This window comes from Belonocnema kinseyi, chromosome 10 (genome assembly GCF_010883055.1).
Source record: "Belonocnema kinseyi isolate 2016_QV_RU_SX_M_011 chromosome 10, B_treatae_v1, whole genome shotgun sequence".
Classification (NCBI taxonomy): domain Eukaryota; kingdom Metazoa; phylum Arthropoda; class Insecta; order Hymenoptera; family Cynipidae; genus Belonocnema; species Belonocnema kinseyi.
In genome coordinates this window covers 3892103-3917104 of record NC_046666.1, presented here as the reverse complement: position 1 = coordinate 3917104, position 25002 = coordinate 3892103, and the positions used below count along the sequence as shown (strand labels likewise).

At 22.1% G+C, this 25002-nt stretch overlaps 1 protein-coding gene across 2 annotated transcripts in view; it reads right to left on the bottom strand.

Moving 5' to 3' along the window:
• Positions 1-25002, bottom strand: part of LOC117182166 (protein flightless-1) — a 100601-nt gene that overhangs the window by 61969 nt on the left and 13630 nt on the right. The window contains exons 4-9 of one of the 2 annotated variants that reach the window (XM_033375216.1): positions 21152-21313; positions 20822-21072; positions 12855-13071; positions 7045-7286; positions 1085-1176; positions 907-977 (exon numbers count right to left, since the gene is read on the bottom strand). In XM_033375216.1, the coding sequence (XP_033231107.1) occupies positions 907-977; positions 1085-1176; positions 7045-7286; positions 12855-13071; positions 20822-21072; positions 21152-21313 (1035 nt within the window). The remainder of the gene's footprint in view (positions 1-906; positions 978-1084; positions 1177-7044; positions 7287-12854; positions 13072-20821; positions 21073-21151; positions 21314-25002) is intronic. The other variant, XM_033375217.1, reaches the window with a different exon arrangement.

Genomic DNA, 25002 nt, shown 5'->3' with positions numbered 1-25002 from the left:
GCCAAAAATAGGATTTTTCAAGGAAACAGTCCAATTTCATCTAAATAGTTGAATTTTCTACCAGAATATTTTAATTTTTAATTTAAAATAATAAAGTTTTATAAAAAAAGTGGAATTTTCAACCTAAAAATTTTAATTTTCAAGAAAAAATTTAATTTTGAAAAAAAAGGATAACTTTTTAACAAAATTGTTGAATTCATAACAAAATAATAAAATTTGAAAGCAAAAAATAAAATTTGCAAGCAAATAATACAATTTTGAACTAAAAGGACGAATTTTTAAATAAAAAGAGTTGAATATGGAACTAAGAAAGATTGTTCAGCCCTAAAAAAATACAATTTCATCCACATCATTAAATTTCCAAGCCAAAAATATTAATTTTCAAGGAAACAATTCATTTTTATCTAAATAATTGAATTTTTTACCAAAATATTTTAATTTTTAATTTTAAAAAATGAATTTTTGTCAAAATAGTTTAAATGTCAACACAAAAGTTACATTTTCAAGAAAAAAGTTCATTTAAAAAAAATGATAACTTTTTTACAAAATTGTTGAATTCATACGAAAATAATAAAATTTGCAAACAAATCGTTAAATTTTTCATAAATTTTCAAGTCAAAAATATGAATTTTCAAGAAAACAGTTCATTTTAATCTAAATATTTGAATTTTCAATAAAAAAAAAAAAAATAAAAATAAACGAACTCTCGTAAAAACAGTTGAAATTGTAACACAAGAGTTGAATGTTCAAACCGAAAAAAAATTGTAGAATTTTTAACAGAATAATAAAATTTCCAAGCAAATAATACAGTTTTTAACCAAAAAAAAATGAGTTCTCAGAGAAATCCGAGAAAAAAGGCGACAAAGGGGGTTAATAGAAACACACAATAAATTTCTTTTCTCTTACTTCAAAGATTCGACTTTTAGCTCTTCCAAGCCTTTTTCTTTATTCTTCTCCTTCGCGATGTCTTTCATTCCCTAGAAAAATGGTACATTTAAAGCATTAATTAAATAGAAATAAATAATTCCAAAATCAATGAAGAAGTGATTATTTTATAAAAACAAGAACCAAAATATTTTGATACCTTTAAAATTTTGGCTTGGTCCTGATCAGCTTCTTCTTGATCCCGTCTGCGCCTCAGTCTCAATTTACGGGCAATGGGATCCTTACTACTATCTACATTTTTTAGTAAAAGAAAAAAAAAACAAAGTCTTACTAAAGATTATAGAGCTAGAAAACTGTATTTTTTTATACAATAAATTAGTAATTAATTATTAGTCTTAAACTCAGGGCTATCACATAATTATTTTGCCATTTATAATTAGTTAATCAGGCTTATAAAATATTTCGTTAAAATAATCATTGTTTATCAGAGTCAGAAAATTCTTTCGATTTTTAAACTTTGAAAATTGACGATGAAAAACGTTTAATCTAGAAATTTTTCATTTAAACGCTTAATATTTTACACGTATATAAAGAAACTTTTTCAGTTGAACAATTTTCAATTAACATTAACCTGAAAAACTAAAAAAAAATTAATTTTGTTAAAAAATATAATTCCGACATTTTAGGCAATTTTAAGTTAGAAAAATAAAAAATTGAACGATTTGAAGATTTTGTTTTAAACACTTTTCAAATTAGAAGTTTAATTATTTAAATTTTTAATAGTTAATGTTTGAATAATGTGTTTAATGTTTATTTAAATGTTATTATATAAAATTTTATTCTTTAGTTTGAAACCTTCCTTTTTTTTCTTCATTTTTCCACTTGAATTCGAACTAAAAGAACAGAATAAGAAAATCCATTTATTTTTAGTTAAAAATTTATTCTTCTCGGTTGAAAAGTCTAACAAATTTTTCGTGGAGGATTCATCTTTTTATTTAAAAACTGTATTAATTGGTTTAAAATTGAATTATTTTGTTGAACATTCATCATTTTGGTTTCAAAATTTATCTTTTTCTGTTGAAATTCATTTTTTTGAATTAAATTGCACTGTCTTGTAAAAAATGATTCTGTTTCAATTGAAAATAAATTTTTGTGTGAAAAATTCACATTTTCCGGTTGAAAATTCAACTGGTTTGTAAAAAATTCTACTTTTTTTACAAAATTCATAATTTTAAATCGAAAATTAAACAATTTGGCAGAAAATTTAACTATTTAGTTGAAAAATCGTCTTTTTGGTAGAAAAGCAATTTAAAAAAATGAATTAAACATTTTGTTAAAAATTCATCTTGGCTGGTTAAATCCAACTGTTTTTTATTTTTTATTAAAAAATCTTTTTATTGAAATATCAAATATTACATTTTTCGTTGAAAATTCAACTGCTTGGTTGTAAGATAAACTACTTTATTAGAAGTTTATTTTTTTAGTTGATGATTCATAATTTTAGTGAAAATTTCGTTTTTTTTTAAAAAGTAGTTTTTTTTTAACTAGAAATTTAACTATTTAGTTGAAAATTCGCCTTTTTGACAGAAAATAATTTTTTTTCAATTAAATTAAATATTTTGTTGAAAATTCATCTTTGCTGGTTAAACTCAACTGTTTTTTATTTTCAAATAAAAATATTTTTATTGAAATATCAAATATTCCTTTTTTTTAAAGTTCAACTGCTTAGTTGAAAGCTGAACTACATTATTAAAAGTTCATTTTATCCTTAGAAGATTCGTAATTTTAGTGGAAAATTCGTATTCAAATGCTCAAGAATTTACAAATAAACTGCAAAATTTCGAACTTTTATCAATTATAGAATTCAAAGATTTAGATTAAGTTCCAAAAATATAAATCCACGTTAACATTTTCAATAGTATGAATTAAAGAATGAAGCAATGAACTTTAAAATTTTTCAAAATTATATTATTTTAAATCATTCAAAATAATTTTTGAATTTTTTTTTCGGAACTTTTAAATATATTGCAAAATGAATTGAATTTTTTCTATAACTCTTAGAAAAATCCTGCGAAATTAAAAAAAAAAATTTAATTTGAATTTATAAATAATAATAGAATACTTATTATATACTTAAGAGTAAAAATTCACTTCAAAAATAATTTATTTATTTATATTTATATTTGATAAGATAACTGTTTTTTATGAAAAATATTCAACTTCAAATGCCTTTAATTTTTAATTGTTTAAATCTTAAAAACTGCACTTTAATTATTTAAAAAATTGTTAAAATTGAACTTGGGCAGAATTTTCTTCTGAAAATTCGTAAAATTCCTAATTTCCCGGTCCGGCGGCCACTCTGTTTTTTATAAAAAAATCTTTGATTTTAAAAACTTTAAATTTTTTTAACCCATTAAAACTGCATATTAAAATTCTTTAAATTAAAATAGATGCTTAAAAATATATAATAATAATTGATAAATATAACAATTTAACAAATGTTTAAATTTTTTTAATTTTGGTTAATATTTTTATTTAATTGAAGGAGAAAAATTCTGTAATATTCACGTTTTCGTTAAGATAAAATAAAGGCAATTTTTTTTTATTTTAATATTTTCATTCAGTTGGAAGGGAGCAATTTTTTTCTAGATTGGAAGAGGTCATTTTTTTATTTTTTAAAATTTAGTTACTATTTTAATTCAATTTAAGGGAGGAAATGCAGTAATTTTCACATTTATCTTATTATACAAAGCGGATCATTTTTATTTTTAATTTTTTTTTAATTGGTAGGGGGACATTCTTTTTTTAAATATTTTTATTGAGTTGGAAGGAAGACAATTTTTTCTGGATTGGAAAAAGGACATTTTTTATTTTTATCATTTTTATTGAGTTGGAAGGAAAGACATTTTTTTTCTTGATTGGAAAAAGAACATTTTTTATTGAGTTGGAAGGAAATTAGAAGTTAAATTATTTTTATTTTAAATAGTCTATGCATCCTTTAAAAGCTTCAAAATTTTATTTCAAAATCTTGAGAAATCTAGAAACGGGTTTAAATTTTTCCAAATTCAAAATAATTTTTTAGTATTTTTTCGAAACTTTGAGATATTTTTCGAATTTAATTTAATTTTTTCTATAACTTTTAGAAAAATCCTGCAAATTTAAACAAAAAATTTAATTTGAATTTATAAATAACAATAGAACACTTATTATTTTTTAAAATATTAGAGTAATTTTAAAATATATTTAGAAGTTAAAAAAAGATTTGAATTAAATTTAGAACTTGAAACAATTTCAAATAATTACAGCCGAATGTAAAATAAAATGTAGATTTTTGCAGATTTCAAAATAAAAAAATTAAAAATTTTTTTAAGAATTGTGAAAGACTTCAAAAGAATAAAAAAATTTTCTTAAGATTCTTAGGAAAATTAAAAAAAACTTTTAAAATTGAAGTTTAAAAGTTTTTCAATTAAAAAATTGTGCATTAAAATGCTCAAAAATTCACAGTAAGTTCCAAAAATATAAATCCACGTTAACATTTTCCATAGTCTAAATTAAAGAATCAAGCAATGAACTTTAAAAATTTTCAAAATTATATTATTTTAAGTAATTTTAAGCTAGAACAAATTAAAAATTGAAAAATAATTTTTTTAACTTAACAGTTCTTAAATAAGAAGTTAAATTATTTTTATTTTAAAAGGTTTATGCATCCTTTAAAAGCTTAAAAATTTTGTTTCAAAATCTTTGAGAAATCTAGAAACGGTTTTAAATTTTTCCAAATTCAAAATAATTTTTTAGTTTTTTTTTTCGAAACTTTTAGATATATTTCAAATTGAATTAAATTTTTTCTGTAACTTTTAGAAAAATCTTGCAAATTTAAACAAAAATTAAACTTGAATTTATAAATACCAATAGAACACTTATTATTTGTAAAAATATTAGAGTAATTTTAAAAGATATTTAGAAGGTTGAAAAAGATTTGAATTAAATTTAGAATTTTGTTAATAATTGTGAAAGACTTCAAAAGAATAAAAAAATTTCATAAGATTCTTAGGAAAATTGAAAATGGTTTTTCAATTTGAAAAATTATGGAAGATTTTTTTTTAATTTGCAGGAGTTTCAAAAATTGTAGGAAAATTTCAATTTATTTTAAAATATATTTAGAAGTTCTGACAAAAATTTTAACACACTTTGTTTAAATTATTTGAAATAATTTCAAGTTTTTAATTAATTTTGAATCTTTTAAAAACTTCTATGTATCTCTTAAAATTTCTCAAATCTTTTTCTAAAAATAAAAAGCGTTCAATTGCTATTTATGCGTCAAAATTAAACAATTTCACTTATAAATTAAACACTTTTTAAATACAACAATTAAAATTGTAATGCTAAAAGTTTCAAAGTTCTTCGAAAATCTAAAGATTTATTTTTTTATTTTTAAGTTGAAAATAGTAAAACGCATGTTTACATTTTTTTAATGCCTAAAAAAATTAAAATTACAGATTTATTTTTAAAAATAATTTATTTATTTGTATTTACAGTTAATAAAACTGTTTTTTATCAAAAAATTTCAACTTTATTATTTTATTAATTCATTTTATTCTAAATTTTTCTTTAAATTCCCGATAAAAAAATAAATTCACTGTCATTTTCGGTTTTCACCGGTCCCATAAAATTCCCTGTCATTGAAAATTGAACTATTTGGCTGAAGATTTCATCTGTTTAAGAAAATCTAATGTTTTTTACTTAAAAATGCGACATTTTTATTCACTGAAAAATATTTGTCGGTTGAAAATTCGTCTTTTTGGTAGAAAATGATTTTTTTTTGGTTTTAAATTGAACTATTTTATAAAAAATGTATGTATTTTGTTAATAATAAATTTTTTTGTATAGAAAATTAATCTTCTTAGTTGAAAATTTACTTATTTTGTAAAAAATTTAATTGTTGGTTAAAAAAATTCAAATAATTTAGTTGAAAAATGAAGTTCTTTGTAGAAATATCAATTCTATCGGATTGAAAATTCAAGCTTTTTTTACAAAAATTCGACATTTCAAATTTAAGGAATAATAATGTGGTTGAAACTTTTTCCGTTTTCTTTCTTTCAGGATTGACTTTAAAAATTCATCTCTTTTCTTTAAAATTCGTCTTTTTGGTTTGAAAATTCATTTATTCGTAGAAATTATATACTTTTTGTCGAAAATTCGTCCTCTTGGATTAAAAATTCATCTTTTGGTAGAAAAGCCGCCCTTTTTGGTTGAAAGATAATTCTTTCTAACTGAAAAGTCTATTATACATTTAATTTAAAAATTATCTCTTTCGGTTGAAATTTTAATTATTTTTTTAAAAAATCGTGCCTTTTATTTGAAAAATAAACTTTTTGAAATTAAAATTCGTCTTTTTTTTGTGTTAAAAATTCAAGATTTACGCTTAAGAATTAACAATATGGATGAAATGTTTTTTATATCAGAACTGAATATTTCTTTTTTTTTTAAATTCAACTCTTTTGTTCAACATTAGTCTTTTTGGTATTAAAATTTATTTCTTAGTTGAAATTGTATCTTTCTTGTTAAAAATGAAATTATTTCGTAGAAAATAAATCAGATTTTGTTGAGGCTTCAATTGTTTTGTTTAAAATTGGTCCTATTGGATTGAAAATTCATCTTTTGATAGAAAAGTCATCCTCTTTGGTCGAAATTTAATTATTTCAATAATAATAAAATTATTTTATTTAAAAGTTTGTATTTTTGGTAAAAAATTAATATTTGTGGTTTAAAATTCATTATCTTTTATTCAAAATTCATGTCGTTTAGTTGAAAATTGAAGTTCTTTGTAGAAATTTTGATTGCATCGGATTGAAAATCCAAGTTTTTTTTGTAGAAAATTCGACTTGCATTTTTTTCCCTTCAGGACTGATCTTAATTGAAAAATCATCCTTTTTCATAAAAAGTCGTCTTTTTTATTTGAAAATTGTGTCTTAAGTGTAATTTTTCTTGAAATAGTAGTAAAAAAAGTGCAATTGTTAAAAAAAATGTCGAGTTCGAGACCTGTATAATGGAAAAGAGGAAGCCCTGAGTACAAAATATTAAATAATGTAAAAAAAAAACTGAAAATAGATCGAAGCTTTAAAACGAATAGCAAAAAAACTATTTGAAAAAAATACTTACTCGCTGTTTGAGCCGGTGCTGGTATATTTGCGCCAGCTAGGCGAAGTTGATGTTGCAAAGAGAAATCAATATTATAAAATTCAACCCCTGAGCCTTTTTGAACTTCGGTTGGTTTTGGCGGCATTATTAAATTCGGATTGTCCCTCAAATCGAGGCAATCCAAATCCGTGAGTAAATGAATCGCATCTGGTACGGTAATCAGTCTATTCGACGTCAGAATTAATTGCTTCAATGATCCACACCTTAAAAAATAAAAAATAAAATATTATTACTGCATCCTTGTTGAAAACCTGACCGCTTTTTTTATTAATTAATGTTGTTTTATACCGTAATTTTGAAATTTTGTAATATAAATACAAAAGATGGTAAATTATTTTTAGAGCATAAATATTTAAATAAATAGTTGAGGTCATAATTGTTTATTGAATTTAGTTATTTGCATATTTGAAAATTATTATTAGATTCATATAAAAGTCGTAGATTTATTTAAATTTTAATTTATTAACTCAATTTATTACTTGAAATGCTTTTTATTTATAAAAAAAAAAACTTTTAAGGAATAGAATCAATTTTTCTAAATTAAAATAGAATTAAAATTATGGTTTTTGCCGAAACTGGAAGAAAATACACAAATAACTATATTTAAATAAACAATTACAAATTAAATTTTTTAAATTATTTACACTTGGGTTTCTTTTCTAAAATTTGTTGCAATAAACAATGAGCATTTTGAGAAACATTTGGACTTTTCAAATACTTTTTCGGTTGGTGGTTCGGAACCCACCTTAAAGTGATTTTCGCTGAAAATTAGTATTTCTAAAAAATAATTCTGATATATAATCATAAGTTTTAAAGAATACTTCAAGTTTCTCAAAATTGTAGATTGTTCTATAGTTTTTTTTTGCGAGAAAGATAGATTGCCGGAAAAAAAATAGAAAAATTATCATCAAGATTTTCAACAATTTTAGGTTATGTTCGCATTTTGTACCTCAAATGGGCATTTTCAATAAAAAAATTAAAGGATTTTAAAGATTAAACACTATTCATCAATATCGTCATGAAATTAAAAACAATTAAATAAAAAGAGTGAAGAAAAATATATTTTTTTTATTATTTATATTTTTTATATTATATTTATTATTATATATTTATTGTAATATTTTATTATGTTACAAATTTTTTACATACAACATTAGCATCTTTAAAAAAAAATCACTATAATTTGAAAAAGATTTAAAATCATTTAAAATTTTTTGATTATTATAGTATTTTTTTGGAGAATATTGGTATTTTTTTAGATAAAAATCATTAAATTTCAAAGATGATAAAATTTTTTGTACAATTTTAGGTTAAGTTAGCGTGTTCCATCCGAAATTTCGAATAAGATTTACAATTTGTATTAAATAAAATTTAAGTTTTCAAAGATTAGGATTCTTCAACAATTTCCGGTTTGTTAAAGTTTTTAAAAGGAAACTGATATTTTTAAATCAAAATCATTAGATTTTAAAGATTCATAATTTTTTAACAATTTGAGGTTATGTTAGCGTCTCACACAAAAATTTGATATTTAAAATAAAAAAAGATTATAGTTCGAACAAGATTTGCAATTTTTAATCAGTTTCAAGTTTCATTAACGTTTTGCACACGAAATCGGTTAATTTAAAAAAAAAAAAAACATTAAAATAGAAAAAATTAATTTCAGAATAAATCAAAATTAAAATTTTTCCTTAACCTAAAACATTCAAATTTGACTAAGAAATTCTTGAAAATTGAAAAGAATCCAACGATAAAATTTACATAACACAATCTTAAACGTTCTCATTTACGTCTTGTAAAAAAAGGATAAAAAAAAGAAGACAACCTCCAAATACCCTTCCTTTTTTTGTTCTCGTGTTTTTATTAATTTTTTAAATCACAAATTTGATCGATGGATTCATGGTTTTATGTTAATTTCCATGAATTCTATAGTTAAAAATAATTGAACGTACAAGCAGATTTCAAATTCTGTTTAATTTCAGACATTATTAATATTTTAAAACAAAATTATTAAATTTCAGATAATATTTACAATTTTAAGTTATGCGTTAGTGTTTTTATCGGAAATTAATATTTTTATTCAAGAATCATTAGATTTCAAAGAAGATTTACAATTTTTAAACAATTTTAGGTTATGTCAATATTTTTCATCGAAGACTGATATTTTTCATTAAAAAAAAATCAAAACATTTTTCAGATTATCATTCAATCATTAAATTCACCATTTTTGGTTCTAACGTCGTTATATATACCGGAAATCTTTATTTTTTATAAATTGTCCTTTGATTTCAAAGAAGATAACAAATTTTCGAACCATTTTAGGTTATGTTCTTGTTTTCGGAAATTTCCTCTTTTTTACAGTGAAGATTTCAAAGAAGAGATACTATCTTTAAACAATTTTAAGTTACGCTATTTTTTTTTGTCGGAACTTGGTGATTTCAAGACGGATTTACAATTTTGTAACAATTGCAGGTTATGTTATAATTTTTTCGCCAAAAATCGGTTATTTTCATTATTTTCAACAAATAAATTTTTTTAGTTAAACTGAATTTTGTCAGAGTTTCCAGGGAATGAAAAAAGTTCTTGAGATCCATGGGAAATTTTAAAATGATTCCTTGGTAAGGGTTATCAAGAGAAAATTGAAAAAAGATCACCAAAAATTTGGAATTATTTCCTGAAATTTTTAAAAAGTGTGCGAAAGATTTAAAAGCAAACTTTTGGAATTTTTAAAGATTTATAAGCGATTCAAAAATAATAAAAACTTGTAAGGATTTTCAAAGAATTTTGTAAAGTTTCACGAAAATGAAAGACATTTTTTCAGGTTCCTAGGAATAATTAAAATAATTTTTTAATTCAAAAAATTAATTAAAAGAGATTATTTAAAAAGATTTTTAAAAAAATGTGCAAAGAAGTATCTAAAAGATTTTAAGACAGCTTTTTAAATTTTGCAGAATAAATAAAAAATTCTGGACAAATTTTAATAATTTTTAGTGACTAGAAGGTTTAGAAGATCCGACGAGAGTAAACAAAAAATTCTTATACTCGTGTAAAAGTTTTAAATAATTTTTTATTTAAGAAAATAAAACTTTAAGCATTAAAAAAAGGGTTTTAAACATATTAAACGATTTCCTAAAATTTAGAAAAAGAGTTTACAAGATTTTAAAGAAAAGTATTTCAATTTCGTAATATTACAAAATAAAAGCAAATAAAAAATCGAGTAAATTCAAGACATTTTTGGTAGAATTGAAAAGATTAAAAATAATTTCGAAAGTTTTTAAGAGAAAAAACAAATTTTTTTAAAATTTCTGAGAAAATTTTAATAATTTCAAGGTGTTTTAAAAAATTTTTGAATCATATTTGAACATTTTGAAAAAAATTCGAGTCAGTTAAAAATATTTTAAGGAATTTAAGATATTTTAAATAGATTAGAAATATGTAAATAATTATTTTATTTTATAAGTCGGTCGTGAATTTTAGTTTGGGATATTTTTTATTCGAGATTTTAGTTTTTGTCAATTAAAAATTTTTTCATTGTCTAATTAAATTCCAAAAATATAAATCCATTTTATCGTTTTCAATGCTCAAAATTGAAGAATCAATAAATGAATTTTAAAATGTTCAAAATTATACCATTTTAAGCAATTTTAAATTCCTAATTCCAGCTCAGAATCGGTTAAAAATTGAAAATTCTCCGTTTAAATCCGAATTTTAATTCTTTTCGAAAAATTCCCTGTTCAAACCCAGAATTTTAATTCTTTAAGAAAATTTTTCATTTCCACACGGAATTAAAATTTTTTTGAAAAAATCCCTGCTCAAACCAAGAAGTTCAATTTTTTGCGAAAATTCTACATTTTCAGTAAAAATTAAATTTTTTTTGTAAAATACCCTGTTCCAATTCATAATTTAATTTTTTTTCGAAAATATCCCGTTTCAACTTAGAATTCATTCTTTAAAAAAATTCCCTGTTCCAACTTGGAATTTATTAAAAATTAAAAATTCCCTGTTCCAGGAAAAATTATAATTCTTTTGTATAAATTCCAGTTTCAACTCATAATTGGTTCAAATTTAAAAATTCCCTGCTTCAACTCAGAATTAGAAATCTTTGGAAAAATGTCCTGTTCCAATTCAGAATTTTATTCCTTTTCGAAAATTTCCAGTGCCAATTCGGATTCGTTAAAATTTGAAAATTCCCGTTTCCAAGTCAGAATTATTATTATTCTAAATAAATTCCAGTTCCAACTCAAAAATGGTTAAAAATTGAAAATTCCCTGTTCCAATTCATAATTTTAATTTTTGCGAAAATATCCCATTCAAACTTAAAATTATAATTCATTCTTTAAAAAAATTCCCTGTTTCAGGAAAAATGATAATTCTTTTGTATAAATGCCAGTTTCAACTCATAATTGGTTCAAATTTAAAAATTCCCTGCTTCAACTCAGAATTAGAATTCTTTGGAAAAATTTCCAGTACCAACTCGGAATTCGTTAAAATTTGAAAATTCCCGTTTCCAAGTCAGAATTATTATTATTCTAAATAAATTCCAGTTCCAACTAAAAAATGGTTAAAAATTGAAAATTCCCTGTTCCAATTCATAATTTTAATTTTTGCGAAAATATCCAGTTCAAACTTAAAATTAGAATTCATTCCTTAAAAAAATTCCCTGTTCCAACTCGGAATTTATATAAATTTAAAAATTCCAAGTCAAAATTATTATTATTCTAAATAAATTCCAGGTCCAACTCAAAAATGGTTAAAAATTGAAAATTCCCTGTTCCAATTCATAATTATTGCGAAAATATCATGTTTAAACTTAAAATTAGAATTCATTCCTTAAAAAAATTCCCTGTTCCAACTCGGAATTTATATAAATTTAAAAATTCCAAGTCAAAATTATTATTATTCTAAATAAATTCCAGTTCCAACAATAAATTTGTAAGAAATTGAAAGCTCCCTGTTCAAATAGAGAGTTAAATTATTTTTGTTCTCGATAGTTTAAAAATCCTTAAAATGCTTCGAAATATTATTTTAAAATCTTTAAACACTTACATGCTGCTTTAAATTTTTTCAAATTAATTTTTTTTTAATTCTGCCTAATGAAAGAAATTTACTAAATCGTTATCAATATTTTTAGATATGATATTCAAATTAGTTTTTAAAAATAAAAAAATAATTTTCAATTTTCCTAGGAAATGTTGAATTATGCTTCTGAAGCCTACCAACATTTTTAAAAAGATTCTTGAAATTTTGAAACCTGCCAAAATCGATATTTTGTTTTTAATTAGGCAGTAGACTATTTTCACCGAAATTTGTGTATGAATATTTAGATTTTTCAATACAAGTAGACACTTCGTTCAAATTTTTAATTAATTTTGAATTTTTTCAAACCTTCTAAATATATCTTCAACTTGCTGAATTTTTTTCTAAAAATAGTAGATGTTCAATTTTTATTTAAAAATCAAAATTCAACAATTTGATTTGCAAATTAAATTTCATTAAACGAAACAATAAAAAATGTAACGTTCAAAGTCCAATTGGAACAGGTTAAATTTTAACGTTAAAATTTTGAAATTCTAAAAAAAATGTAAAAATATTAAAAACTGCTGATTTAAAAAACGGTTAAAATTAAAGTTGGAATGATTTTTTTTTCTAAAAATTTGTCAAATTCCCGGTCAACAAATAAATTCACGGTATCATAAATTTTCATAAAAATTGTTCGAGCCATTAATTTATAATAATTTAGATGATAAATATAAATAGAATTAAATGGAGATTACCTGCAAAGACCTTCTGGAATCATTTCCAAATGATTATTGGCTGCAGAAAATACTTGTAGGGCCGACAATTTTCCAATTCCAGAGGGAATCCCTTTGAAGTCTAATTGATTATCATTTAAATACAATCTCCTGAGAGATGAAACCTTGCAAAGAGAAATCGGAAGTGCTGTTAATTTGTTTCTACAAAGGTTTAAATTTTCCAATTTTTGCCACATGTCTGAAACGGAAAATGTATTTATATTCTCGATTTTCAATCTTTAATTATCTTTCAGGCCTCGGATTTACTTTAGAAATAAAAAATAGTCTCACAAATTTGAAACAAATAGTATCAAAATAGCATTCAAATAATTTGTTAAAAATTCAAAAACCCAACAACTATTGTTAAACAGGTAAAAAGACGAACTTTTTTTTGTTGAAAATTCGTCTCTTTGGCTTCAAAATTCAACAATTTGATCGAAATTTTCTATCATTCTTAACAAATGGAACTTTTAAATAAAAAAATCGATTATTTTGTTATAAATTAAACTATTTTTCAGAAAAATCGTATTGTCGACTCAAAAATTAGAGAATTTAGTAGAAAAATTAAATATTTAGTAGAAAATTTAAGTATTATTTCAAAAATTGTATTTTTTTGAGAAAATCAATTTTCTTAGTTAAAACCCCAACTGTTTGATTGAAAATTAATGTATTTTAGTTGAATATTTAAATATTTGATTAAAAATTCGTTTTCTTTGGGGTTGAATTCATCTGTTTTATTATTAAAATTTAGAATTCGTTTTCAGTTTGGATAAGTTTTTATTCAATTACTAAAAACTCTTTTTTAATTTAAAATTCGTCTTTTTAATTTCAAAATGCATCTCTTTAGTTCGAATGTTTATTTTTTTACCTAAAAACATTTAACTCTACTAATAGTTATATTTTCAGTTAAAAAATATAATTTTAAATAAAAAAAGAAGCAAATAATCCTGAAAAAATTCCTTTCCATCCAATAAAAAAAAACAAGTTTTTCAATTGAATAGCTATTAAAAAAAAAAATAAAAATAATTTTTAACAAATAATGAATATTTAACTGGAATTCTTAAATTTTCAATCAAAAAGAAGAAATCAGTTTTCTAAATTGCCCAAAATTATTAAGATAATAAAAATTATTTTTTGTTTATAATTTAATCTTTTTAATTAAAAGCCTATTCTATTTTTGGTTCAAAATTCTTCTTTTTTTTTGTTACAAATTTCATTATTTCTTTGTAAATTGTATTACTTTAATGAAGATTAAAAAATTCTGCTAAAAATTCATGTTTGTTTGTCTATTTTTTTTAAATTTATTTTTTAAGTTGAAAATTCAACGATTTTGGTAGAATCTTAACTTTTTTGTTTAAAAATCGAGTATTTTTTAGAAAATTGGCTTTTTCGCATGAAAATTCAACTGTTTTCTTCAAAAATCGTATTAAAAAAAAAATTCGTCGTTTTGGATTGAAAATTCATCTTTTGGTAGAAAAATAATATTTTTTTGGTTGAAAGTTAATTCTTTTTAATTGAAAAGTCTGTTATTATATTTATGGTTCACAATTAATCTCCTTGGGTCGAAATTTTAATTATTTTTTTGAAAATTCAACTATTTTCTTAAGAAATCATCCTTTTTTATCGAAAAAATCTACAATGGGGTTGAGAGTCGGAGTACTTTATTAAAAATAATTTTGTTGTTAAAAATGCATCTCTTTGTTTGAAAATTGATCTTATTCAGTGAAATTTCATCTATTTGTTTGAAAATCCTTTTTTATAGGTAGAAAATTAATCTTCTCGATTGAAAATTCATATTTTTTAGTTAAAAATTTAACTATTTCGTTGATAATTTATTTGTTTTAGGTCGAAATTAAACTATTTTATAGAAAACTCATATTTTCTCTGGAAAATCAATTTCATTAGTTGAAACAAATACGTGAATTTTCAATTGAAAAATTTATAAATAACTAACAAAAAAAAAAAGTTAAATCCTCAACCCTAAAGATTAATTTTCTACAAAAAAGGCGAATTTTTCACAAAGCATATAAATTTTCAAACAAATAATTTCTAAATAAAAAATATCAATTTTCAAACAAATGGTTGAATTTTCATTTAAAAAATGTAAAAAAACACACTTTTTCAAATTGACCGAAATTATTAAAATAATAAAAACTTGAATTTTACTGCGATCAGAAGTTAATTCTCGGATTTTTAATTAAATTTCCTGTAATTTCCCGGTCAAGTCGACACCCTACTCAACTATTTTTTGTTTACAATTTATTCTTTTTAATTAAAATTTTATTATATTTTTGATTCAAAACATTTTTTTTTGCTACAAATTTTATTTTTTCTTCTCAAATTTTATTACTATGTTTAGGATTCAAAAATGTTGTTAAAAATTTATGCCTTTTGTTTTAAATTTTAGTTTTGAGGTTGAAAAATTCAACGATTTTGGTAGAAATCAAACTGTTTTATTTAAAATTCGAGTTTTTTGCAAAAAATTGGCCTTTCTCGAGTGAAAACTCAATTATTTTCTTGTAAAATCATCTTTTTTATAGAAGATTTTCCTGTTGGACAGAAAACTTATCGTTTGGTAACAAACTCTTTTTCGGTTGAAAGTTTATTCTTTCTTATTGAAAAATCTGATATTATATTTATGGTTTACAATTAATCTCCTTTGGAAGAAATTTTAATTATTTTTTTGAAAATTGTACTATTTTCTTAAGAAATCATCCTTTATTAGTGAAAATTTCAACTATTTGGTTGAAAATCCGTCTTTGTTGGTAGAAAATTAATCTTTTTGCTTAAAAAATAATCTTTTTTCATTAAAATATTAACAGGGTGGCCGTTTTAATCGAAGAAAAAAATTCCCGGTTCGCAAACATTGCTACCCAATGGAAGATAGTAACACTTTTCAAATAAACAATGTTAAATAAAATGCAAATAAACTGCAAAATTTAGAACTTTTATCAATTATAGAGCTCAAAGATGAACTTTAAAAATTTTCAAGTTTATGTTACTTTAAATAATTTTAAGCTAGGCACATTAAAAATTGAAAAATAATTTTTTTAACTTGACAGTTCTTAAATTAGAACTTAAATTATTTTTATTTGAAATAGTCTATGCATCCTTTAAAAGCTTTAAAATTTTATTTCAAAATCTTGAAAAATCTAGAAGCAGTTAAAAATTTTGACAAACTCAAAATCATTTTTGAATTTTTTTTCGGAACTTTTAAATAAATTTCAAAATGATTTGAATTTTTTCTATAACTTTTTGAAAAATCCTGCAAATTTAAACAAAAAATTTAATTTGGATTTATAAAGCCGAATTAAAAATAAAATGTAGATTTTTGCAGATCTCAAACAAAAATTTAGAATTTTTTTAAGAATTGTGAAAGACTTCAAAAGAATAATAAATTTTCTTATGATTCTTTGGAAAATTGAAAATGAGTTTTGACTTTCAAAAATCATTATAACAGAAAGTTTAAGAAGATTTTAAGAGATTAAAAAAATTATCAAAGAAGAACATGGAATATTTTAAACATTTTTTTTTAATTTGCAGGATTTTCAAAAATTGTAGGAAAATTTCGATTAATTTTAAATTATATTTAGAAGTTCTGAAAAAATGTTAACACGCTTCGTTTAAATCACTCGAAATAATTTCAAGTTTTTAATTAATTGAAGAATTTAAAAATTCTTCAATTTTAGCAATTTGAAATTAAAAATTATATATATTTTTTAAAGATTTGCTCTTAAAAATTCATTAAATTAAAATGCTTATAGTTTAAAATTCCTTATTTTTTTCTAATATGTAATTCAATTTGAAAGATTTACAATTAAAATGTCTTCAATTTCAGGGAATTCAAGTGAATTTTTTTTTGCTTTTTTAAGATTTATAATTGAAGATAGATCATAGAAAATTATGCAATTTTTTATGCTTTTCGAAATATTTTAAATTTCGATTCTTTAAAATTCAAAATTGAAAATTATACAAGTTAATTATACATATACGAAGTTTGGCACCAATATTATTTTTAATTTTATTTTTAAACATTTTTAAAAATAAGAACATTTTTAAAATAAAATATTGAGAAAAAAATTGAATGTATGCCCTTTTAGTTGTAATTATAATTCAAAATATAAAAATAAATAATTTATTATGAAATATAAAAAATATTATAATAAATATAATAATAGAATAATATAACAAAAAATAAAAAAATATTATAATAATTATAGAGATCAAAGTTTCAGATTAAGGTCCAAAAATCTAAATGCACGTTAACATTTTCAATAGTTTAAATTAAAGAATCAAACAATGAACTTTAAAAAATTTCAAAATTATATTATTTTAAGTAATTTTAAGCGAGACACATTAAAAATCGAAAAATAATTTTTTTAACTTAACAGTTCTTAAATTAGAAGTTAAATTATTTTAATTTCAAATAGTCTAGGTATCCTTTAAAAGCTTTAAAATTTTATTTTAAAATCTTGAAAAATCTAGAAACGGTTTAAAATTTTTACAAATTCAAAATCATTTTTTAATTTTTTTTCGGAACTTTTAAATATATTTCAAAATGAATTGAATTTTTTCTATAACTTTTTGAAAAATCCTGCAAATTTAAACAAAAAATTAAATTTGAATTTATAAATAACAATAGAACACTTATTATTTGTAAAAATATTAGAGTAATTTTAAGAGATATTTAGAAGTTTAAAAAAGATTCGAATTAAATTTAGAACAATCTGAAAATTCTCAAATTTTGAACGGATCTAGAATTGTTTAGTCAAATCAATTATTGTTCACATTTCTATACTTAAGGGTAAAGATTCATTTTAAAAATGATTTATTTATTTATATTTATAGTTGTTAAAATAAAACCGCTTTTTATCAAAAATATTCAACTTCAAATGCTTTAACAACTTTTAATTGTTTAAATCTTCAAAACTGCACTTTAATTATTTAAAAAATTGTTAAAATCGAACTTGGGCAGAATTTTCTTCTAAAAATTTGTAAAATTCCCGGTTTCCCGGTCACCCTGTTTTTTATAAAGAAATCTTTGATTATAAAAACTTTTCATTTTTATTCTTTTTTAACCTTTAAAATTGCATCTTAAAATTCTTTAAATTAAAATAGATGCTTAAAAATTTTTAATCTAAAATGGAAAATTTTTGAAGTGAAAGATTTTCGAATTAAACATTCTAAACTAAATAGTATAATAATTGATAAAAAGAACAATTTAACAAATGTTTAAATTCTTTTAATTTTGGTTAATATTTTTATTTAATTGAAGGAGAAAAATTCTGTAATATTCACGTTTTCGCTAAGATAAAAAGAAAGGCAATTTTTTTTTATTTTAATATTTTCATTGAGTTGGAAGGGAGGAATTTTTTTCTGGATTGGAAGAGGTGACTTTTTTATTTTTTTAAATTTAGTTACTATTTTAATTCAGTTTAAGGGGGAAAATGCAGTAATTTTCACATTTATCTTGTGATACAAAGGGGATAATTTTTATTTTTTATTTTTTTTAATTGGAAGGGGGAGATTCTTTTTTTTAAACATTTTCATTGAGTTGGAAAGAAGACACTTTTTTCTGGATTGGAAAAAGGACATTTTTTATTTTTATCATTTTTATTGAGTTGGAAGGAAAGACATTTTTTTCTTGATTAGAAAAAGAAAATTTTGTATTGTTAACATTTTTTATTGAGTTGGAAGGAAGACAATTTTTTTCTGGGTTGGAAAAAGGACATTTTTTATTTTTAACATTTTTATTGAGTTGGAAGGAAGACAATTTTTTTTCTGGATTGGAAAAAGGACATTTTTTATTCTTAATCCTGTTTTTTATAAAAAAATATTTGATTTTAAAAACTATTAATTTTTATTTTTTTAACCTTCAAAACTGCATCTTAAAATTCTTTAAATTAAAATAGATGCTTAAAAATTTTTAATCTAAAATGGAAAATTTTTGAAGTGAAAGATTTTCGAATTAAGCATTCTAAACTAAATAATATAATAATTTATAAAAACAACAATTTAACCAATTATTTAAAAAACGGTTGAAATCAAAGTTGGATAACATTTTTATTCTAAAAATTTAGTAAAATTGCCAGTCAAAAAAAAAAATTAACCGTCATTTCCTGCTTTTTCCCGGTCTCATAAAATTCCCGGATTTTCAGGTTTCCCGGTCCAGCGGCCACCCTAATTAACTATTTCAATGGGAATTTATTTTATTTGATTTAGCTGGAAATTTAACTATTATGTTGAAAATTCGTATTTTTTGAAAAAATTAATTTCATTAGTTGAAACGAATACATAAATTTTTACATGAAAAAAGAATAAATATTCAAAAAAAGAAGAGAATAGTTATATTTTCTGTTACGAAAAAAGATTCCAACAGAAAAAAAACGATAAATTTTTTATTAAAATATTGAATTGTCTACCCTAAAGATTAATTTTCTATAAAAAGAGACGGATTTTTTACGAAGTATTAAATTTTTTTATAAAAATAGTTTAATTTCTAAATAAAAATACAAATTTTTAACCAAACGGTTGAATTTTCATTTTTAAAATGAAAAAATCACTTTCCTACCTTCACCAAAAGAATGAAAACTTGAATTTTACTGGGATCAAACGTAAATTTTCGGATTTTTTTTTAATTCCCGGTCAATTCACTACTCTGATTCAACTATTTTTTGTTTAGAGTTAATTCTTTTTAATTAAAAATCTTATTATTTAAATTGAAAATTTCATTATTTCTTTGCAAATTTTATTATTTCCTTGCAAATATTATTATTTTGTTGATGATGAAAAACTGTTTGCTAAAAATTCATGCTTTTTTTGTTTAAAATTTCAGTTTTTGGGTAGAAAATTCCACGATTTAGGTGTAAGTTATTTGTTAAAAATTCGTATTTTTTATAGAAAAGTAATTTCATTAGTTTTCAATCAAACAGTTAAATTTTCAACCATAAGTAAATGTTCAATTAAAATATTGAAACCTCAACCCTGAAGATTAATTTTCTACAAAAAATAGGACAATTTTTTACAAAATATATAAATTTTCATACAACTAGTTTAATTTCTAAATAAAAAGTGTCAATTGTTAACTAAAACGTTAAATTTTCATTAAAAAACTGTAAAAATCACTTTACTAAATTGACAAAAATTCTGAAAATAATGAAAACTTGAATTTTACTGGGATCAAACATAAATTTTCGGATTTTTTAAATTCCCGGTCAATTCACTACTCTGATTCAACTATTTTTTGTTTAGAGTAAATTCATTTAGATTAAAAATCTTATTATTTAAATTGAAAATTTCATTATTTCTTTGCAAATTTTATTATTTCCTTGCAAATAATATTATTTTGTTGATGATTAAAAAAATATTATTTTGTTGATGATTACAAAATTTTTGCTAAAAATTCATGCTTTTTTGTTTAAAATTTCACTTTTTGGGTAGAAAATTCAACGATTTAGCCGGAAGTTATTTGTTGAAAATTCGTATTTTTTATAGAAAAGTAATTTCATTAGTTTTCAACCAAACAGTTAAATTTTCAACCATAAGTAAATTTTCAATTAAAATATTGAAACCTCAACCCTAAATATTAATTTTCTACAACAAAGAGGACAATTTTTTACAAAATATATAAATTTTCATACAACTAGTTTAATTTCTAAATAAAAAGTGTCAATTGTTAACCAAATAATTGAATTTTCATAAAAAAAACTGTAAAAATCACTTTACTAAATTGACAAAAATTCTGAAAATAATGAAAACTTGAATTTTACTGCGATCAGAAAAGTAAATTCCCGCTTTTTAAATTAAATCCCCGATCAAGTCGCCAACCTGAGTAGAAAAATAGTCCAATTGTTAAAAAAATAGAGTGTAAATTAGTGTCAATAGTGCTGTGAGTCCGAGGCCTGCTCTGTTCCTTTTTTTTTTTTTTTTTAAATAAAAAAGCAAAATACCGATAGCAGATGAAAGTTCGGTGATTTCGTTTTCGCTCAAATTTAATCGTCGCAAATTCGGAAGCGAGTAAAGAGCATCAGGCACACGGGGTAAAGAATTTTGGGAAAGGTCTAATTCCTGCAAATTCGTCAGACTTTCCAAATTCGACGGGATATTGTGAAGTGTTCGCTGTGTGTCTCGCATTTGCAAAGTCGTCAAATTCATCAACGACGGAAGTTGCCTAGAAGACGCAACAAAATTTGAAACAAGTCTTTTAAAAAAAGGTGAAAAACCAGGTGAAAACAAAATCAATTCAAAGGTGAATTCAAAAAATATTGATTCAAAATTACCTCAGTTGAAAATGACCGAGAGGATTGTGATTTAAATTTAGACTCTGCAGATTGGCTAATCGTCTCGTTTGTGGTGGCAGTGTTTCCAACTGATTATTGCTAAGATCCAGGAACAATAAATCCGTCAAGTGAATAAATAATGTGTTCGGAATTACCTCGATACTGAAATTTAAAAAAAAAAAAAAATTATTTTTTCAAGTTTCCTGGCAGTTCGAAAAAGTGAGAAAAAAGGATAAATAGGGTTGCTACAGAAGTAATCTTTCAAAATGTCATGACTCTTAGAGAAAAGCTTAAAAAAACGACATAATGTAGTAAAATGTATTGCATTTCAACATATTAGCAAATTTATTAACCACGAATATCTGGTACAATTATTAATCAAGGAAAATGTAGAGGGCTTTTCAATCATTCATTTATTATAAAATTTAAAAATCTTCTGGAATTATAATCATATTTCATAATTATAATTTTGATAATATTAAAAACATGGAAAATTTAAAAATCAATATTAACAAAATTTTGTATTGAAGTTCGATTTTTTTTTTGGTTTAAGAGAAGAAATGGTTTATTTTTGGGTTTTTTTTTTAATTGGAATCGGGACATTCTGTATTTTAAAAATTTTAATTGAATCGGTAAAAAAGCAATTTTGGCTAATATTCTTATTTCATCGAAGGAGAAAAATTCTGTAATATTCACGTTTTCGTTAAGATAAAAATAAAGGCAATTTTTTTTATTTTAATATTTTCATTGAGTTGGAAGGGAGAACATTTTTTCTGGATTGGAAGAGGTGATTTTTTTATTTTTTAAACTTTAGTTACTATTTTAATACAGTTGAAGAGGGAAAATGCAGTAATTTTCCACATTTATCTTATGATACAAATGGGATAATTTTTATTTTCATTTTTTTTTAATTGGAAGGGGGACATTCTTTTTTTAAACATTTTTATTGAGTTGGAAGGAAGACAATTTTTTCTGGGTTGGAAAAAGGACATTTTTTATTTTTAACATTTTTATTGAGTTGGAAGAAAGACATTTCTGCATTAGAAAAAGGACATTTTTTATTTTTTAAATTTTTATTGAGTATAAAGGAAGACAATTTTTTTTGGATTGCAAAAAGGAAATTTTTTATTTTTAACATTTTTTATTGAGTTAGAAAGAAAGACAATTTTTTTTCTTAGTTGGAAAAAGGAAATTTTTTATTTTTAACATTTTTATTGAGTTGGAAGGAAAACAATTTTTTCTGAATTGGAAAAAGGAAATTTTCAACATTTTTATTGAGTTGGAAGGAAGTCAATTTTTTTCTGGATTGGAAAAAGGACATTTTTTATTCTTAACATTTTTATTGAGTTGGAAGAAAGACAATTTTTTTCTGCATTAGAAAAAGGACATTTTTTATTTTTTAAATTTTTATTGAGTATAAAGGAAGACAATTTTTTTTGGATTGCAAAAAGGAAATTTTTTATTTTTAACATTTTTTATTGAGTTAGAAAGAAAGACAATTTTTTTTCTTAGTTGGAAAATGGAAATTTTTTATTTTTAACATTTTTATTGAGTTGGAAGGAAAACAATTTTTTCTGAATTGGAAAAAGGAAATTTTCAACATTTTTATTGAGTTGGAAGGAAGTCAATTTTTTTCTGGATTGGAAAAAGGACATTTTTTATTTTTAACTTTTTTATTTAGTTGGAAGGAAAGACATTTTTTTATTGCTTAAACTTTGATAATATTTTTATTGAATTGAAGAAGGGAAATTCTGTATTTTCACTTTTTTTTAATGAAAAGGGGGAAATTGTTTGGACTCAATTTTTTATAAATTGGAAGGACATTTTTTTTTATTTTTAACATTTTTATTCAACTGAAAGGAAAGAAATTTTGGTATTTATTTTTTTCCTGGATTGGAAGGGAATTTTATCAATTTTAACGTGATTTTTATTCTAATTGAGTTAAAGTGATTCACGTTCTTCCTTTTTTTTAAAACAATTTTCTTATGATCAAAAGAAATAATTTTTTAATTTCAATCATTTTCTGAATCGAAAGAGGGAAATTTTTTAATTTTTTTAGCATTTTTATTCAACTTGAATGGAAGAAAATTAGGAATTTATTGTGTTTCTGAATTATAAGATAAGTTTTTATTTTCAATTTATTTCTGAATTGAAATAGGGGCATTCTGTATTTTTTAATTTTTCACTGAAATTAATTATTTTCTGGATATGAAAAGGGCATGTTTAAATTCTTTTAATTTTGACTAATATTTTTATTTAATTGAAGGAGAAAAATTCTGTAATATTCACGTTTTTGTTCAGATAAAAGGGAGGACGAGGCGATTTTTTAATTTTTTAAACTTTGGTTACTATATTCATTCAGTTGAAGGAGAAAAATTCAGTAATTTTCACATTTATCTTATAATACAAAGAAGATAATTTTTATTTTCAATTTTTTTTTTTAAATTGGAAGTGGACATTCTTTTTTAAACATTTTTATTGAGTTGGAAGGAAGACAATTTTTTTTTCTGATTTGGAAAAAGGACATTTTTTTAAAAACATTTTTATTGAGTTGGAAGGAAAGACATTTTTATTTTCAATTTATTTCTGAATTGAAATAGGGACATTCTGCATTTTTTAATTTTTCACTGAAATTAATTATTTTCTGGATATGAAAAGGACATGTTTAAATTCTTTTAATTTTGGCTAATATTTTTATTTAATTGAAGGAGAAGATAAGAAGGAAAGATATTTTTAAAATTTTGGTTATTATTTAATTCAATTGAAGGGGGGAGGGGGTCCAGTAATTTTAACATTTTCTTATGATAACAAGGGGGGAATTTTTAATTTTCAATTTTTTTTCTAAATTAACATTGAGTTGGAAGAAAGGAACATTTGGTTTAAAAATGTTATTCTGAATTGGAAGATGGACATATTTTATGCTTAACATTTTTATTGAGTTGGAAGAGATGAAATTTTCTTCTAAATTGGAAAAGGTAATTTTTTTTACTTTCAACAATTTTATTGAATTGGAAGGAAGGAGATTTTTTTATTTTTAAAACTTTAGTAATATTTTAATTAAGTTGAATTAAAAAAATTATGTAATTTTTTTAAAATTATTAAAATAGTAATTTTTCTTAAAATGAAAAGGGGGGGATTATTTATATTCAATTTTTTCCGCATTGAAAGACGGATATTTTTTACTTTAACATTTTTATTGATTTGGAAGAGATGAAATTTTTTTCTAAATTGGAAGGAAATTTTTTGTATTGCTTAAATTTCGGTAAAATTTTTATTAAGTTGAAAGAGGTAAATTCAGAAATTTTCAAATTTTTCTTAATGGTGCAAGGGGAGGAATTTTTTATTTATGTTTTTTTCTAAATTGGAAGAACTTTTTGGTAATTTTAACATTTTTATTGATTTGGAAGGGCGCACAATTTTTTCTTTTTCTTTTTTTAAACTTCTGTAATATTTTTTTGAGTTCCAGGGAGGAAATTGTGTAATTTTCACAATTTTCTTATGATAAAAAGGGGGATATTTTTTATTTCCAATTTATTTCTGATTTGGAATAGGGAAATTTGGCATTTTAAACATATAATTAAGTCGGAAGAAAGGGAATTTTGGTTGAAAAATTTTATTCTGAATTGGCAGAGGGAACTCTTTAATTTGTTTAATTTTGGTTAATATTTTAATTGAGTTGAGGAGCAAAAATGCTGTTCTTTTCACATTTTAGTTAAGATAAAAAGGAGGGAATTTTTTTCTCGATTTTAATATTTTTATTTAGTTGGAAGGTAAGAATTTTTTTCCGAATTGGAAGAGGTAATTTTTTTATTTTTTTAAAGTTGCTTACTATTTTAATTCAATTGAGGGGG